The sequence below is a fragment of the Punica granatum genome, chromosome 2, assembly GCF_007655135.1.
Source record: "Punica granatum isolate Tunisia-2019 chromosome 2, ASM765513v2, whole genome shotgun sequence".
In the NCBI taxonomy this organism is placed as follows: Eukaryota; Viridiplantae; Streptophyta; class Magnoliopsida; order Myrtales; family Lythraceae; genus Punica; species Punica granatum.
This window is the reverse complement of record NC_045128.1, coordinates 32912234-32931281: the sequence shown is the minus strand read 5'-3', so window position 1 is coordinate 32931281 and position 19048 is coordinate 32912234. Positions and strand designations below refer to the sequence as shown.

Below are 19048 nucleotides of genomic sequence, written 5' to 3'. Positions count from 1 at the left end.
TTAAACCGAGTACTATATAATTGGTCCAGAGCCACCCGGTCTCGTCCTGGTTGTTGGCTTGTGCAGAGACTGTGTAATGCATGCAGCTTTCGAAGTCCCCGTCCCGGCCACCGAATTAAAGTCCACAAACGAACACAAATTATTTCAATTTATTTAGTTAATTATATTTCTCCTCATAACTTGAAATTTCTTTTAATATGTATATACAATATTATTGGCATGATAATCAGGGAAGAGAGGCTGATTAAGTTTCAGAAGAAGTAGATTTTCATCTCATTCATCGTACGTACTTTTTCATGCCACCCCTGCAGGTAAAATGCTAAATAAAAAAATAAAGTATATATATATATATATATATAACTAAACAGGTAAATAGATAGATAATTGAACTGCAGGCAATTAAATAGATAGATAAATATTCTAGAAGTCAAGACATAGACATAATAATGTTGTGGTGGCCCTGGTGGATAAACTTCCTTAGGAGCTAATTGCAGCATATGTAATTAGCTCTGAAACGGACCAAATCCTCTCGTGATTAGATTAGTATCGAAGAAAAAAGTAAAATAAAAAAAGAACGACGACAACGAAGAACGCCGAATCCATATTACAAAGATATTATTATTTTATAATGGCTAGTGTGTAGTTAACTTTGGTTTCCTTTTCACCAACCAATTCTCACGGGAGTGATTTATCCCGACCACCCTTTCTTGTTTGTTAGGGCTAGGTCTACTTAGTTATGCATATGTGATTCATCACGTAGTTTTGCGAGGTTGAATTTTTTCGACTGTAAAAGATATATAGAGCTTGTTAGGTTGTAGCGAGATTGAAATATTGGACTTACTCCGGGCTATAACACATATCCGTCACGGAAAGTAAACAAACATGTCATACTTTGTGAACTATAAGATTCAGCAAATGGGAATTAATTAGTGCTAAGGGGAAAAACAGAAAATAATAATAATAATAACTAGCTAATTAAGGGGAAAAGGGAAAATAAGATAATAAGAAAATAAAAATTGGTTGACTGTTTCAAGCGGCTGCACGTGAATATTGATTTATAGAACAACAATTTATACTTATACTAGAAAAAAAAAATAGAACAGAATAATCTCATGATATATAATAGCGGCCATCTTTGGTGACTACGACAATTTATTAAAGCTGGCTTAAGAGGGCTTGAATGGATCAAGACATATTTCGATGAATTAACTATGTTAACTTTATGATCTAATAAGTCGGAGAAAAAAATAGATATCTATATTATAAGAAAAAAAACTCGTTTCTCCATTTATTATTAGTTTCAGCTACTGTGATTCTAATAATTTTAAAATTCTCGTTGTTTGTTGATATCAACATTATTTTTATTATGCCGTAAAATTATAAATAGGATTTCTGAAATTGTTCGTATCGCATTTAAATAGCTAAAAAAATAAATGGTACCGACAGTGATGAATCAAAAAGTTCCACAGGGAGTACCAACAAGTTTAAGCGGACAAGGAGGAGGGCCCAGTGTTTTTGGATTTTGGGGCATTTGCTTAAGAAAATATATTTTAATTTTCCCGTGGATTTTACCAAATTATTCATGTCCAGTCCTTGCAAGATACCGATAATAAATATATATATATCTCGAGAATCCAATTAATTAGAAAACGTGAAAAAATTAACTTACATAAATAAGTACTCTAAAAACAAAACAGATGAAGCTAAATTTATTTAAGACACATACTCAACGCAATGAGAAAATATCATATTTTATCAGGTGAACTGCTTTTGAGTTCTACTTTTCAATTATGTATGGTTAATTGGGTGGTACAGATGATATCTTCGATCTTAGTCTGGAATTTGACTTTTCATGTATGGAAGAACTTTTTATGGAAAGAAGAAAGCAGCGTTAGTAATGATTTACATTTTGCAAGCTCTAAACAGCGGAGCGTGCAGTATTATGTGAAAACCCGTGTGAAGATTTACTCGCAAAGTTGCATATCCATGTGCATCAGACATGAATTGGATGCAGTAATATCAAATTACCAGTTTTTCGATGTTCAACTCGTGTCTTACGCCTGCAGCAACTTGAAAGATCTCTCTGTCTTGGAGGAACTCTGGCACCGGAGATTGGGAACCTCGCCCATATTAAGTCCATGTAAGTTCTTGTTAGTTAGTTCGTTCGACAGCAAATCTTATAGCTTTTGTTTCACTGTATTCATGTCCCACTAAATTGTCTTGTTGGCTTGCTTGCAGTATCTTACGCAACAATACTTTCTCTGGGTTCATTCCTGAAGGGATCGGAGAGCTCAAGGAGCTGGAGGTGTTGGATCTAGGATACAATAATTTCAGTGGGCCACTACCCTACAAGCTTGGGAATAATCTCTCTCTATCAATCCTGTAAGTCAGCAAAATACTAGAAAGTCATTTTAAGCTTTAGATCCACTCAATTTCGTAAAATATATGAGCTTGGTTTCTTGTCGGTTGTGCAGCTTACTTGACAACAATGTGCTACTAACTGCACTGTCACCTGAAGTCTACGAGTTCAAGATTATTTCCGAAGCTCAAGTTGATGAAAGCCTATTATCTGCTTCTCTAGAAAGGTTTGCATTGCAAAATTATACTAATTGCGCAATATGTTTTGTAATTTAGATCCCTTGGCACTGACCTTTGGAAGGATAAGGTACTTTGTTTCTGTCAGCATCTTTAAAGAACCAAAAGTTGGATGAACAAGCAGGTCCTGAGAGTGATACTGAAGTGCCTTAGAGTCTGCAAAACTTTATTTGTGCATATATCGTATTTCCATTTTTGCATAATTGTCAACCTGTGAATGGGAGTCTGGTGGATGTCTCCATGCTGGGCATCTAATTATATCTTAATCAGCGCCATCTATCTTAAATGAACTTTCTGCACGACTGAGTTGCTGCATCAGTACACAATTTGTGAGTAGCCCATTTTATTTTTTCAGCTGTTGGCTAATTGATTCTTAAATTCCTTTTTTGTCCCAAGTACAGGAATGCCGATAGTATTCAAGGTCAGCATTTCATTCATGAGAGAATGCTTGCTGGGACATCCCCTGAAAGTTCTAATTCACCAGACACGCGAAACCGTGTCCGACCGACCGCCGCCACTAGTTTCCCCATCCCCGTCCCCTTCTGCATCCCCGATTGCATCCCCAGCCCGGCCCTCATCCCCTCTGGCCTCTCCTCAGGCCTCTAAAACGAAAAAAGTGCTGCTCATCGGTGCCTCTGTTGGGGGATCTGCGTTATTGTTCTTGATCATACTTGGCGTATACTTCTACAGGCGGGACAAAGGTACCATGGTCAAACCTTGGGCCACAGGCTTAAGGGGACAGCTCCAGAAAGCATATGTAGCAGGTAACATGTTTTTTTTCATTTATTTCTGCTAGTAGTCCATGACTCTTGGCTTCAACTGATTCTCTTAATATAATCATTCCAATTGATGATAATATGCATTGCTTCCTCGAAACTGACCGACACTTGTGGTCATGTCTACTTTAACACACTTATAGAGCAGAAAAGAGGAAGCCGCGAAAGCTCGGCGAGGGGTTGTTGAACGGTGATGAGGAGCAGTAGCCGGTAATAAAATGGGTTGGGCCCTTCAAAATGTAATTGGGCTTCAAGATCAGCCCGTTTAGGGGAAAAAAAATACCCCGATTCTTTTTTCCGGCATAATCGAAGCCAAACTTAAAACAAGATACTACTCGAGTTTGAACCAGTGATTCATCTTAAACAAAGGCATCTTTAGATCTTAAGCACCAGATGAGAGTGGATCTTGTGAAAGCTCATCGCACGTTATTAATTATTCTGGCGAATAGCGATGGGGAGACTCAGTAGCCCATTACTATGCCAGGTCCATGCCAGGCCCACCCACCAAGGTAACAGTATATCGTAGCGGGCTCACTCCAGGCCCATCAATCGTCGGGTCTTAAGAACGAGTACTCTAAGCTTAAAAAAAAACGAGAAGTCTCTCTTACATATCACTTACGATGGAATAACCTATATGGACCCGGCCCCATTAGCAGAAAGTATGTCGGACATATTCCAACTGTAATCCATAGTTACGGATTTGATGATTAACATTCATTTAACTAGCGACAGTCAACTAGTGCATGAAACAATCTATAATGCTTTACAGAAGACCATGAGTGGCCGCTTAAGGCATCTTCCATCTCATTTACAACTAGTCGAAATCCGTAACCTGGCAATGGCCTTTTCGCGTTGCACGGTGGTGGAGATTGGAGCAAAGTACTGAATCAAGTCGAAGCAACAGTTCGTTCATCTAAGGATCCCGTGGTGGGGGGAAGAAGAACGTCGTTAATGAATTCTTACTATGTGATTTCAAATCATCCTTAATGGACCGGCCCATGCCCATGATGTCCAGTCGCATGACCGCCCGCCGCAGTAGCGCGTGTAATGCACCCGCCAATCAGTACCCGGTGGGGGAATGCTGGGGCCCCGCCTTATTTGACTTGTTGTTGATTAGTAATTGAAGTGGGCGTGTGACTCATTGCGGGCCCCACCGCCAGGGGATAGAGACAGCCAATTTGCAAGTGGGAGAGGGGAAGGGGAGGGGCTTGAGAACGAAGGAGCCAAGGAGGAGTTTTTGTGTGTGTGTGTGTGTGTGTGGGTGTGTGATCGTTTCTGTCCCACGTCAGGCCTTCTTGTCACCGATTGTGCTGAAATGACCATTTTCTTTGTTTTCTCTTTTTCCCTTTTAATTTCGTTTTTTTTTTTTTGGTCGAAATTTTCCCCTTTAATTTCATCAGCCCTCCCGCACGCATTCCGTATGTGCAATATTGCTTTTGCAATTCTTATCATTGAAAAAAAGTATATATTGCTCCTGCAATTCTAGGTGAATTCGGGTCACGGAATTGATTGACTTGGTTTAGTGGTGCAAATTAACTTGAGAGCATAGGCAAGCGATTATAAAGAGTAGAATGACGGTTTTCTTGCTCAATGCGAGGATTAAGATTCCCAAAAAGCAGGAGAAAAAGTTGGTTAATGAGTTAATCTTAAGGTGAAATATTAGAAAAGTTTAAACTGGTTCCAATATCAAATTCGCCCTTAAATAACATTATAAGAATAAGATTCTTTTTTCCTCAAATGGTAATGAGGTCCCATTCCACGACAAAATCCAAACGCAAATGTCCAAGCGAAAATTATAAGAGCGAAATATGTCGGTTGATCCGCCATGATAAACTACGAAGTAAAATACATGTGAAAAATGACATTAGGAAAGAACGATAGAATTGTAGATTATCATCTTAAAATCGATAATTCTAACACAACCTTCTAGCAACATTTTACCATGAACTCAACTTAAAATCAAGAAGCAAGCTTCATAATTAAATCCATAAACCCATTATAAAATTCTATTTCTTTGTAGGAGTCCCTAAGAGCATGAGCAGAGGTGCAAATTCGCCAGCCCCGTTGCTGCTAACTTGGCAACTGGCTCAGCCCAGTTCTCTTCCCTCGATTGTGGGGGGAAGAAGAGCTCCCGGCGCAGGATCCCGTGCTGGAGGAAAAGTGACACGGTCCGATCGGAGTGTGCCACGATATAGGCATGGCCTGCCACGCCTATCACCTCCAAACCCTTTTTTTTTTTTAATATGCAAGAAGCCGCAATGGTTCTTTGCATTTAATTTTTTTTAGCTATGTTCGCTCTTTGCAATTAGTATTTTTTTAAAATTTGTAAGTAATATTTTTTTTTTCCTTTTCGTAAATTGCAAATAAGATTCACCTTTCATTCCCATAAATACCAACTATAATCCAACATGCTTCACCCACGGATTTCCTTCTCCTCTCAGTTTCAAGATGGATACAAATCAAATTAACATCAATGATATTCTTAAATGGCTGCAAAACCATTCTTCTCAAAATCTAAATTCCCAATCTTCGGACTCTTGAAATCCAAATTTCCCCAACATCCAAATTTCCCCCAACATTCGTTTTCAATTTCGCAATGTTATTTCAAATTTTATAATGTAATGTCGTTGTTAATCAATTAATATAATATTTTAGTTCAAACCGAATTAATTACAATTTCTTAAATTAACTTTTTTTTCAACCTAAAAAAAATTTGTTTTTGAAAATTAACAAAATTATATTTTTAATCTAATATTAAAATTCATAATTAAAAATAATTAAAAGATTATTTAATAAATATGTAAATAAAAATTTTTAAACGAAAAAAACATGTAGGGTCACAAATGGTCCCAAAATGAGCCTCCCTATTATGGGTGAGTGACAATTTCTCCTCGCAATCATCTCAAGTGAAGTGGCACCGTGTGGACCTCAAAATGGGGAATGAGTCACTTAAAGTGGCCTACCCATTGCAAATGCTCTAAGGAATTCCACAATGGAATAGGACAGAGAGGGTGACTCGGGCTAACTCTCATCACGAAAACACAACCAACTGAGAGTCGAAGGAATGGATGTTCCATGAATCCGTAGCAGATGGCAGGATAAAGGGGAGCCTGGTGGCAACTATGTCTGTGCTTCCTCCGAGGTGTCGGTGGTGCTGTTGTCTTCTTCCCCATCTTAATGGATGCCCCCCTCAATTTCGACCATTCTATTCTCCAAGAGGAATAAAAGCTTGAAGTGATTCTTGGGATCACAACAAACAATGAATCGCGATTATCAAGATGACTCATATATGAGGCAGTACGCTTGTAAAGGTTCAGTATGAAAAATCTCAAGAAAAGTTCCTAAAAGATGAGCTTCCTTACCTTTTAAGATGAGCAATCAATCTGCTTAGCACAATGAGAATGTGGAAAAGCTCAAAAGCCAGCAAGTGTGATATCAGATGATGTATGATACGTAATTTAAATGTTGCAGATGCCGAGTAACAGCAGCAGTCGAACACGACGTCCATCTCTTTTCCATTGAATTGAGTTTACTCTTATAGGATCAATACAATTTTAGCCCCGTACAGGAGTTCCGTTCGAAATTCATTTGCAACGGATGGTCGATTTCAGTAAATGATCATAATGACAGAATCAATATCTTTTACTCCATAATAGATTCAAGATATGGGTCTTTATTAACAGATACTAACTCTTTACGGTGGAATTTCAATAAACAGCAAAAGATCAATTTTAACTATTAATCAGCATCATGATTTGGTAATCTCTGAGATTCTAGATAAGAACAAGGATGAGAAAATGAAGAATTGCTTATGTGGATTCAGGAGCGGTTTCCGACAATCGGCAGTGAAGGTCGACCCATTTCCTCGCTTCTCGGCGCTTGACATCGAACCATCATGTTCTGACGGCTTCATCCTTCGCCGCTTGCCCACCAGCGTTCTCGAGCATCTTCCACCAGCTGCTATGCGTCCGCAAGTGCAGCGTAGGGTGCAGCGTTGTCCTGCCGCTTTGGTTTTTGACAATGATCTTAACATGGTCGTGCTACCGGAACCAATGTGCCAGGATTAAATCCAGGTCAAGAGACCCTCGCGTCATAGTGGTTGTCAAAGCAACAGCCCCCCGTCAAGGCTATCGATTCTCCCTCGAAATTCAAAGGGATTGAGAACGGGTCCAGTGGCGAAAACTTTCGGGATGTTGAAGGGCGACGTCATTTTGCTGATAAACAGCAGTGAATTCTGTGACTAGGGCATGTGGCCCCGACAACAAATTTGTCTTCGTCCTTCATGTCCATTTGCCAACTCCTCATTTATAGGTAGGTTTGGTGAGGATTGCTCCATCGGTATCCTCCATCTCGAGTTCTTTTCGATTCTGCTCCACTTGGCCTTCCTGACCTCTTTCCTGGCACCTGTTGGCTTCTTGATCCACCATTGTCTTTCATCCCGATGCAAGTTGGATCTTCTCCAAAATTTCTTCCAAAGACGGTCGAACTGCTGCTCCTGAATGCTCTTTATAACGCTTGACCACGTAACCGCCACAAGAGCCGAGCTTGGCCGGGAATTGCCGCGAGGATGTCCTTTGACGCTTGCCGTTTAAGCTACCTGGCCATGGAAAGTCGAGAAACAGTCAACTTGATCTGCCATCCTCCCAAAAAGCCAAGATGATAGCCTTTTGTATCGAGTTTCTCACGTATGGTGCCAATGATGGGAGTGCCCGACATCGTCAGGAAGAACTCCATGCTTCAATACCTACAAGAACGGGAATATCGGGAGGGAATTTCGATTTCTCTCTCCAATACCTAAATGAGTAACCGGAATTTGAATGAATGAATAAATTGTGTAGAAAGTTACAAACCTATAGAATATTTATAAACGTTTTCTATCATTTGATTGTTATCTAGAAAGATGTTCAAATTTGAATTTTGGTAATCATTACTGTCATTATATTGTGGGCATCAATATTGGACTTTATGGGCTACATCTCTAAATGGACTTTTAGGGGTCCGTATTTCACAACGCATTATTACCTTTTGATAAATGTCCGTTCATTCAAACAATACAAGAAAAACAACTTTTCAAACAACATTTCAAGAAGCCCTTGCATCTCCTATCGTAAATGTAATTCATACAACACTTAGTTTTTTATTTCTATTAAAAAATTATATCTTCTTTAGTAAAATAAAAAAAATACAAAGATTCGACAATTAAAAAAAAGAGAAAGTTATAATTTAATAAGAAGGTAAATTTAAATAAGTATAGATAAATTTAATCATCAATTACTATTTCATATATGGTGAAATATGATTTTTTGATGAAAGGATGTGATCACTAAATGGATATGATTATTCAAAGAATTGCATTTGTTTTTTCATATATACCTTTCAATTTTCAAATAGACATATGAAAAATCATTTGAACTCCCTTCTCCCGCTAAATTTTTTTTCCTAGATAATTCATTAAGAAGTTTTAAGAGATTTTCATCATTGTTGCCCAAATATCTCAATGGTTATGTTCCTATATTTTAAAAGATATATCATTTCTTATAAGATATATATTCCCTTATTATTTATAAATGCTTTATATTCTTTAATAAAGAATATTTACGTATGGTTCTCTAGTAATCCTTTATCTGTTGTTCTTCATAAATTTTGCTCTTTTTTTTAAGTTTATCATAGGTTTTCCTCAATATTTCGAGATACTATTTGCTTGTTAATTTTTTTCTCGATGCTCTTGTTCATAGTTTTATAGGAAGCGGTGGGGGAATATATCCAACAACTGACACCCGCCAATGCCCTTGCAAGAGGCGGTGGTGCTCTCCGATGAACCACCACTAACTCGATCTGCCTTCTATTTTGTGCTTCGATCCCATAAATTTGCTCTTTATGTGTGTACGTCTAATTGTTCTTTTTATTACAGATTTTAGGTTTAACTTTTGAAATTTAAAAATATTCAAAATATTGAATATGCCTTATGTAAATATTTGCAAATGTCATGTCATGTTTATACAAAAATAAACGCTTTGGTCAGAAAGAGAAAATGTTTTGCATATTTTTTTTTATCTTTTTTGTATTTATCCAAATGAAAATTCATAAGAAATTTAAATTATTTGTGATTTACACTTAAAAGAAGATTAACAGTAACTATTAATTATTTTCAAGATAATTTTTTACAAAGAATTAGAATTATAAATAATTAGACAATCTTTTTTTGTTATTTTGCTTTTCACTCATTTTCCTTCAATAGTGTTCACTTATTTTGCTCTTGATTATTATGATTTTGATCCAGCTTTCTGTTAATGTTTTTTATATATTAATTAATTTATTGCCAATGTTCTATTTTTGCATATTTTTTGGGTGAATTATTTTTGCATATTTTAAAATTTATTGTATGTGCAATATAACAAGGATATTAAATTACTAATGTACGTAAAATGAATATTTAATATAATTTATTCTCAATTAAACATTAGAATTTTTTTCCTTTTGTTTCAATTAACTACTTTAAAATTCTAACAAATATATAATAATTTGGTAATGTGCAATACTAAAAGATTATACCTTCACTTCGTATATTAACCTTAATTCTTTTAAGGTAAATCTACTTAATTCTAGCAAGAAAATTGAATAATATTTTATAATTTTTATAATGTCAATTATGTTTTATTTAAATAAATTTTATCAATATACATTAATGATATTAAGTAATTTATATTTATTGATTTAGTATCTTTAAACAGCCAATAAGATTATTGATGATGTTATATAATTATATATTTTTTGAATGAAATTTAATTTTTTTTATATATTTTCTAGCATTTTATAAGTATTACGTCTTCCCACTTAATCAAGAAATCTTTCACATGCAATGCACGTGTAGAATTACTAGTGTATATATATATATATATGTATATGTATATTAATTTATTGCAATTAGGAATTAACAGATTCTAATTAGGAATAATTTATTAATGGACAAAATATTTTACCAGTGATTTAACTTGTGATTTTGAGACCACGTTTAGACATTAGAAATATTTTGCATCTATATTTGCATCGTGCCATTTACCTATGAATAGATGAATTGATAAATATGTTAGTTTTTTTTAATTATAAAGGAAGCCTAATTTAACAAAAGAAAATAAAATGGAATAAAAAGACAAAAACTGACGAGAATCGAATTCAAGACTTCTTGAAAATCCTTCTTTGACATTCTAATTTCCTCATATGCTATTCTCCATATTAATCGGAAATTCTTCCAACAATGCTTCCAATAAATTTGAAAAGAAAATCATAATATCCTTCTTATAGAAGTAAAAAAAAAAAAAAAGAGCAAGACTTTTATGACTTTTACATGAGCGGAACTGCAAACTACAACATACATTATAATAAATAAAACATGAAAAATTCCCAGAATATTGCTAGAACAATTTTGATTTGTTATCGGTATATTTATCTTTCGGCTTTTTTTACCTGTGAAGTTGATTGCATTTCTCATTTATACTCGACATATTATATATCATACGATTGCGAAATCAATGGAATAATTAATAGCGAGAAATTAGTTCTAGAGCACTAGATTATTCACTTTTGGCTCCACTATGTACTGCAGAGTCCAAGCAGAAATCATCCTTGCACCTCCAAAGTTTCCCAATTATGGATAAACCCATTCGAATTTAATAAAATGGTCCCCTCTCCATTGCGTAATTTATTTTTCTAATTTTATTATAATCAATTGTTTTGGATTGTCTATTTCTTTTTCTTTTTTTTCCTTTGTCTAATGAAAATGAAATATCCCTCGTCCTTTGTTGATGAACTATCATGTCTCATCAAACTTATCAGTACATATGATGTTACTCTGCTCTCAATTATTTGGACCCATCTTGCCCCCCAACAATCAATTTCAGTCCTTTTCTTTAGTTCTTTCTCCTTTTTTCCTTCTTATAAACATTTTTCCCTGTCTATTTTATTTTTCTCCCTCCAATTTGAGAGGTCTTCTTCAAGCTAACCAGTACCACACACTTTCATAAAATCGGATAAATAGAAACTTGTCAAAAAAAATGGGATAGATAAAATGTAATTAGGTGTTATTGCTTTATGGAAAAAAAATAAAAAGGGTGTTACTGCTTTCAAATTTTAGATAAAAACAATTTAGGGCTGCGCTAATTGTCTTGCAAAATATAATTATAAATTAATGACATATATTGAAGAGAGTGCAGAGAGAGATACGACTATATGCGTGGTAGTTCACTGGCCGATTTTCATGGGAGTAAATGATAATGATTACATAGAATAATTCTACAAATTATATTATAAGACCAATTTATCTATTTATAAATTAAGAGATTAGAGAAAATAAAGAAATATAAAATCTAACAGATATTTCCTAATTGATATGATTCTAATATAAAATCAAGTCTGAATTTTTAAAATCTAAACTTTTTTTTATTTCTTATCGATATTATTTTTTTACTCTAATAATAAAATATTATTTCTAACCGTTATTATCTATTTTCAGAAAAATTAGTATTTCTAATAACACAATTATTTCAATCTGTATCCTTACACAAATTTCCAGAGTTGACACCGACCAAGTATTTCTTTCTTTCGAGGTCCTGTTCGACTTCAAAAAGTGCCCATCTATGTGATCCCCTTTTCTTCAACATACGAGAGAGTTATATATCACACATATATCTTTTGAGATGTTCATACTGATATTTATCGCCCTATATTTAGTCTTTTCGAGGGAAAAGATAGAAGTATAGGAGAATCTTTTTCCATAAACAAAAACAATGTAGAATTTCCAATAAAAGGGTTAAATATTGATTTTGCTAATGCAAAAATTTTTATATATAGAGGAATGGAAATTCTAACATGACAAATCATTACGATGACACTTTTGGTATTTCAATTCAATTACCTAGTATTTCAATTCAAGTGTTTAATATTTTTACTATCTATATATCTATATACATATATATATATATTGATTAATTTAAACTACTTCAACGAGAGTATTCCATTCATGTTGTGACGAACTTCCATATAAGCATTTTGGGTTATCCCACAATCGTGGTCAATCAGCCCTTTATATTCCCTACATTAATATTTGCATTGATTTATATAAATATTCAAACATTTTCCAAAGCATAGATTATTGCAACTACTACCGTTTGGTTATGGAATCAAGTTTTTGAAATTTTAACTCTAACTTTAACTCTACTCATCACATAACAAAAATCAACACAATTATTACTTTTCCAATTTTTTTAACCATTCAATCTAATTTTTATTACTAAATTCTCTCAACTATCCATTATTTTTTCAACAATTTAACAACACAATCATTACTTTCTTTCAACTATTCATTACTTTTTTACACTTTTTTTCATAATTCAATAAGACAATCATTACAACTCAATTAAAATCAAAACTCAACTCTACTTAACTCTAATTTGGCACAAAATTCCACTTAATAATTAAAAAAAAGAAATTAACAAGATATAATTTTATATATCATTTATTTTTTGGCCAAATTTTCTTATATTATTGTTGGTTATATTATTCTTATATTAACGATAGTATTTTTCTTTTGCATACCAGTATTCCTATACATGATATAAGTATTACATATTATTCAGCAAAAAAAAGAGATAAGTATTACATATTGATAGAATATCATTTAGTCAACGCAAATTTTTGACTCCACATTGTCATTAAGATACATTCGAAATATTTAGTCCAAATCTATAATTATATCAATAAATATATTTTTGATAAATCACTTCGATATATAATAAATACTTAAAATTATCTTATGTTATTAATATATTTTTAATGAAATTAATCACTATAAAATTCGTATGTCCAATTTACTAATTATTACTAATAAAAATCTTTTAAAAAATCATTAAATGTAAATTCCGTAATATTTTTGAAATATATTTCACAAAATTCTTATTAAAATTTATAAATGTAAATGCCCACACAACGCACGGACAAGAAGACTAGTAAAACACTTGAACTAAAATCCTAATTAAATATTTAAACTAAAAGTAGAAATAATTAATGTTTATAGTAATCACGAATACTAAAATTACTAAATACTCGAATTAAAGTATTAAACAGTTAAAGTACTGAATGTATTATTATGCTTTCTTTTCATAATATAGGGATTCTGTGATGAAAAGAAAAGGAAAATACGAAATATTTGCATGATGTGAGTTGTCCATTCCTCAAGCTGAACGTCTAACTCAGAGATGTCCCCCAAAAATCAAATTTAAATATAATAAGTAGAAAAATATTATTAATGTTTTTAGGGTTTGGGGGGGCCACTGAAAAAAGAAGAGGAAAGAGTGGGAGGGGAGACTGGGAGAGTGAGAGGGGTTTGTTTTGCAGTTATTGAGAGGACACAAGCAACCAAAATTGCTGTAACCAACTTAGACTATGAGAGACTAATAGGCCACCACATATATTGGCATGTGCCCCCCTCCCCCTCCCCCTCAAGTGCCCTTAGCCCTACCCCCACCCTTAACCCCAACCCCATAAGGAAAACCACTTTCTTTATTGACCCTTTTTCCAAACATATATCTCTCTCATAAATTAAAACCAACCCCCTTCATTTCATGTGGATTGAGTAGTTAAGCAATTGGGAGAGAGTAGTGTGATCTTGATCTTGATTGTAGCATGCCACAGAGGTCGGGCCACGAGGCCCGGTCAAGCTCGTCGTGTGCGGCGTGCAAGCTGCTCAAGAGGAGGTGCGGGCCCAGCTGCATCTTCGCGCCCTACTTCCGCTCCGACGAGCCCAAGAAGTTCGCCAAGGTCCACAAAGTGTTCGGGGCCAGCAACGTCAGCAAGATCCTCGGGGAGGTCCCCGAGGAGCAGCGGGAGGATACCGTCAACTCCCTCGCCTATGAGGCCGAGGCCAGGCTCCGGGACCCCGTCTACGGCTGCATAGGGGCCATCGCCATACTGCAGCGGAAGATGGCCGAGCTCCAGCATGACCTCGCCGTCGCTCGGGCCCGCCTTGCCCGGGCGGCAGCCACAGCAGCGGCCACGAGCTCGGTCGGGACCTCCGGAGGGCTCGAGTATTATGACAACCCCCATGTGATCGTGAATAATGTTGGGCCAGCTTTCGGGGATGTCGGGTATTACTCATGCGGCAGCGGACCATATAACGAGAGCTTCAGCCAGGTCCCGATGGAATGGAGCCAGGATTTTGGAGGAGGCATGAGCGATTATTTTGGCCACAGCCCCTTCATGTTGGGATACTTCTAACTATTCACTACTCGTGTTCGGCGGGGTCATTATAGCAAAAGGGAATCGAATGAAATAGAATTGTGTGTACAAAACAGTCCAATTTTATACTACAATTCTATTGCGTACCGCTTCTGTTCGTTCGTACCGAACATCACATTAGTTTTTTTTTTTTCTTTTTTCTTTTTTTGGAAGAAGCTGCTCTTTCTCTGCCTCAGTGAATGTTCCAATGAGATATTTTACTGTGGGAATCAGGAGGAAGCCTTCTAATTTTCTTTTCTGGGCATGTAAATCTGATTGGAGGTATGAATATGAAATCATAATATATTCCATATATAGCTGATTTGTATATTATTATGTAAGAAAGACAGACACTTGCTAAGGTTTTGTTTTGCTAATTTAATATGATATCTAAGCTTTGTCATGCTCCTTGTTGGCAAATGAGCAGCGACAGAGAGAGATCTCAGCAGCTTTTATAATTTCACGATCTCTTGCCCACTTCCAAAAAAAGGATCTCTCGCTGTATCGAAGAATTTTAGTAGACGGTTTTTTTATCTTGTCAACAATAGATTGTGGAAGGGATAGAGAATTACAAAGTTCCAATCTTTTTCCCAAGTTTGAACAGATGAAATGGTCACAAATCGATATAAAGTTAAGTTTTCGATGATTTTATAATCAAGTAAGTTAAATCCGATAAATAATCCCTGCATATTGATTATCAAGTTCATTTTTGTGTGGCTCGACATATGCTCTGATATATCAAACATGTGAATAGATAAGATAAGTGCGACAATAAAGTGTTGATTGACGACCTAAAGTGACCCCCCAAGCATAAAGAAATATGCGTATGAACCTACTATATTTTTCTTGGCCACTATGAGCCTATCATATTTTTTTCGGTTACAAGAGAGACCCATGGGACTAGTGCATTGAAATAGAAATTCTAAATATTTAATAAAGGGATATGAATAGTCCCACTGGATATCGAACCTGAGACATCTTGATCACCAGGTGAGAGTTGCACCACCGTACTATTCCCTCCCTTGATTACGAGCCTATCATATTATTCAGCTACATTCGGTGTGTATAAGGAGAACCGAACATACTTATAGTACAAAGGGAAAATGTAACACTTGGGCCTCAACTTTTAACATCCTTATCATTCTCATCCTTATTATTTGTTTTATGGGATATATCAGTCTTTCCATTAACTTTCAATCAAAACCTTTAGGTTTTCCACCACTAATTTATTTTTCTTAATAAAAATTATTATTAAAAGATAAAAGAAAAAAATTTCTTAAAAAGAAAATGAAACGGATGTGCGGGGTTACAACACGCTAGAGAGGGGGAGGGGGATGATGAAGGCCTCGACGATGGCCATAGCCTCCCCATTGAGGTATTGGCAACTCCGATTGGAGGAGTGGTGTCCGCCGGCAAGCCCTCACCCCTCTGAAATAAAGATTAATTACATTCTCGATTTCAAAGATGTGAGAGCCCTGTCAATGGCCACCGCCATACAACCAAGGACTCGTACGACCTCTTGCGATCGTCGATGCGATTTGAGAGATGGTGGTCTCCAGTGGGCCCCCCACCTTCCGATCAGAATCGTTGGTGGCCTCAGATGTCGACACTCGACAGCAACCCCATCGGATCGGTGGTGGCCTCCTGTGAGTCCCATGCCTCCTTGAATCAAAAGAGAAAAAAGTTAAAAGAAATCGATGAAAGGGAAAAGGAGAAGAGGAGGGGCAGTGGGGCCAATGTGGCAGACATCACCGCTCTAATGAGTTCGTTGGCAACAATTGAGGTCGTTGGCCACAAGGGTGCCGTTGTTGTGGAGGCCTCCATGGCTTCCTCTATGGCTCCCTCTAGCGACTACAGCACCCCACTTTTTGATTTTATATATATTTCTTTGAAAATTTAGAAAATAATTTTTATTTCAAAGAATAATTTTTGGATGGAAAAATGCAATGGTTTCGATTGAAAATAAACGGAAGGATTGAAACTGACCTCATGGGAGAAAGTTGAGGATTAAATATAAGCCTAAAAAGGGATTGAGGCCAAAATGACAAATACATTGAAAGTTGAAGATCAAAAGCGATCTTTCCTCTAATGTTAAAAGCATTTGATTTTTGCATCTAACTTAACAGGAAAAATATGTTTTTTGTTCTAGAAGTTTGATATTCGGTCAATTTTGATCCTATAAGATTTAAAACTACCAAATCAATCCTATATGTTTACTTCGTAAGGTACTTTTGGTCCATTTCGTGACTTATAAGACCAAAATCATCTATCTTTTTCAAAACTTACAGTACCATATTTTAATTGAAAATCAACTTATATGTAGAGTTTAATCGCAAGGGGTTGAGGACGAACTACAGCATCTGAAATGATCTCTTCAATTGACCTATTATTACTTGATGTGTTTCAGTCACTTGTATATCCCTTTGTAGAGATTTAGGTGGACCGGCTATTTTTTCAAGCTCTACAATGTACCTTTTTGGACATTTTCTCTACACATTCATTGACTTTCGAGCAAAAACGAAAAAAAGATCCGCCGAGTGCATTTACATAGCTCAGAGTTTAAATCAGGAAAATACAGGAAGCGCTTTGTGAGAAATCGATCGACGGAGTGATGGTCCGCGAAGCACAAGGCAATGCACTAGATAAAAGCTTTAGCTAGGATACTAATGCCGTCACTTAAATCCAATCCAACCCAAAGTGGCACTTCTCTTGTCATCTCCAAACACGCAACACAACACAACACAATACAGCACGCACGCACCACACGACATGATGTGTCAGCAACCCCACACTCCTTTTTTTTTTTTTAATTATTGCTTTATTGATGTAATTTGGATCCAATGAACTTGTGTTGAGTCAATAAGTAGAAGTCCTTCTAAGTCATTGCTCCTTTTTTCTTTTTCCCCTTATTTTCATTTTCTTTAATTTTCTGTCCAGGAAAAGGAAGGTGCGGGGAGATCACATCGATTGACTTGCCCTTTGGATATCTTTTAACATTATACATGTGACCGTGTGAGAGGTGCATTCGTGCGTATATAAAATATCTTCAACCCTACCATTCAACTTCTAAGAGCATTCCTATGATTTGACAATGCTTATGCCCCTTGAATTAGGTAGGGTTTCGGTTGGTGCAATATGATGGGGCAGCCCGCGAGCACGAGCACAAGGTCTGCTCGGAAACTAGCATACATATGTTGTCGTTGAGCACAAATAAAACTTTCCAGGTCGCATATATACATTCTTGACTGGGTCCATGTACTGCGTACAGTGTTGTGGTTCTCGGCGTAGTCATGTGTCTCCTTAGGCAATAGCTGAGACTAATCCCGATTAGGCGTTGCAGGTCCCGTGATGGAAACAAAAGGCGATCGATTGTCTCTACATCTGCTCTAGCGTAAAAACTCCCTCCCTCTGCTTGAGCTCTGGGCCGTATGTTGGGCCGAGCTGCAGCAAATTGATCGGCCCAATTCTCATCATTGAGCAACCGCCCAATGGGTCCGTCATATTAGTTATGGGCCCTGAAACAAGAGATCTAATGGCAGTCCGGCCCAATAGGCTAGGGTTTGGCTATAAACGCTGTCCCGCTCCCTCCTTTTCAGTTCTAGATCAATCTGGACCTCAGCTAGGGTTTTGACGGCACAGAAGAAAGGAAGGAAGCAGAGAGACATACGCACCGCGAACCTGTCACCATGAGAGCTAAGGTAAGCTCGAGCTCAGATACGGAGATACCCGTTCTCCGGATGCTTTATTCGCGTACTTTGGATGTATATTATCTGAGCTCGTCTTTCCCGTTTGGTGCAGTGGAAGAAGAAGAGGATGAGGAGGTTGAAGAGGAAGCGCAGAAAGATGAGGCAGAGATCCAAGTAGTCAGCTTTCTCCTCCTCGCTGCAACGGTGATGATCGGGGCGACATCGTTACTGGTTTCGTGTTGATTTTTTTTTTCCTCTTTTAATGGCCTTTTGCTGTTACTGGTAGAGACATCGGTGGATTTATCTTTTGATGTTATAGTCGGTACACTTTCTGTTGAATTATGAGCCTTCTTATGATTTTCTCAATGAATTGCATTCGAATATTTGATCGCAATCTGCTTCAGTATCATCGATCGAAATTGGTTTGTTTATTGCAAATAGGCACATTATCTCTTTAGACGATGACGAAGTATATCTGTTGGGGTTTGGTAAAGCGTTGCTTTCTAAGTGTATGTATGTACGAAGGTGTTCGAATTACCGTGTTCGATATGACCGAATGGAAATTGCTCGAAGTGAATCGCAACCCGTAACATGTTCCTTTCCTATTAGCACGTCCATTGTCCCGGATTTATGATCGCATCCTCTCATTGAAGTTTTGTCCTCGCGATAGAATCGCGGCCAATGGTTTGGTTTGCACAGGATGGAGAACTGTGGTGACTCTGG

The 19048-nt window shown here is 36.5% G+C and overlaps 2 protein-coding genes and 2 long non-coding RNA genes across 8 annotated transcripts; 3 read left to right on the top strand and 1 right to left on the bottom strand.

The window, feature by feature from the left end:
* The first annotated feature begins 1671 nt into the window (after positions 1 to 1671).
* LOC116194943 (putative leucine-rich repeat receptor-like serine/threonine-protein kinase At3g53590) lies at positions 1672 to 3757 on the top strand. Of its 5 annotated transcripts, none has more exons than XR_004154559.1 (6): positions 1672 to 1759; positions 2067 to 2140; positions 2239 to 2382; positions 2475 to 2585; positions 2997 to 3359; positions 3515 to 3757. XR_004154559.1 is itself a non-coding variant. In XM_031523876.1 (6 exons), the coding sequence occupies exons 1-5, from the start codon at positions 1698 to 1700 to the stop codon at positions 3199 to 3201; spliced, it is 555 nt and encodes a 184-aa protein (XP_031379736.1). In that variant the 5' UTR covers positions 1678 to 1697; the 3' UTR covers positions 3202 to 3359; positions 3515 to 3757. The 5 variants fall into 5 exon arrangements, 3 of the variants coding, with proteins under 3 accessions (XP_031379736.1, XP_031379734.1, XP_031379735.1); XM_031523876.1 differs by having other exon boundaries at positions 1678 to 1759; positions 2280 to 2382; XM_031523874.1 differs by lacking the exon at positions 1672 to 1759 and having other exon boundaries at positions 1793 to 2140; positions 2280 to 2382.
* A 3267-nt stretch (positions 3758 to 7024) lies between these two features.
* LOC116195147 lies at positions 7025 to 8264 on the bottom strand. The gene is made up of 2 exons (XR_004154588.1): positions 8057 to 8264; positions 7025 to 7968 (listed from the first exon to the last, which is right to left on the bottom strand). It is a non-coding gene; the product is annotated as an uncharacterized LOC116195147 (long non-coding RNA).
* Positions 8265 to 13860: 5596 nt separating this feature from the next.
* On the top strand, positions 13861 to 14956 carry LOC116194500 (LOB domain-containing protein 21-like). The gene has a single exon (XM_031523311.1). It carries the CDS (start codon positions 14049 to 14051, stop codon positions 14637 to 14639), a length of 591 nt encoding a protein of 196 aa, XP_031379171.1. The 5' UTR covers positions 13861 to 14048; the 3' UTR covers positions 14640 to 14956.
* A 3067-nt stretch (positions 14957 to 18023) lies between these two features.
* Positions 18024 to 18719, top strand: LOC116197050. Its single transcript, XR_004154978.1, has 2 exons — positions 18024 to 18337; positions 18438 to 18719. It is a non-coding gene; the product is annotated as an uncharacterized LOC116197050 (long non-coding RNA).
* Positions 18720 to 19048: the final 329 nt, after the last annotated feature.

Coding starts and splice junctions, on each gene's coding strand:
- LOC116194943 (XM_031523874.1), top strand. CDS start 1,795: ATGGTTAATTGGGTGGTACAGATGATATCTTCGATCTTAGTCTGGAAT. Junction 2,141..2,279: donor CTCGCCCATATTAAGTCCAT/GTAAGTTCTTGT, acceptor TCATTCCTGAAG/GGATCGGAGAGCTCAAGGAG. Junction 2,383..2,474: donor AATCTCTCTCTATCAATCCT/GTAAGTCAGCAA, acceptor TCGGTTGTGCAG/CTTACTTGACAACAATGTGC.
- LOC116194500 (XM_031523311.1), top strand. CDS start 14,049: ATGCCACAGAGGTCGGGCCACGAGGCCCGGTCAAGCTCGTCGTGTGCG.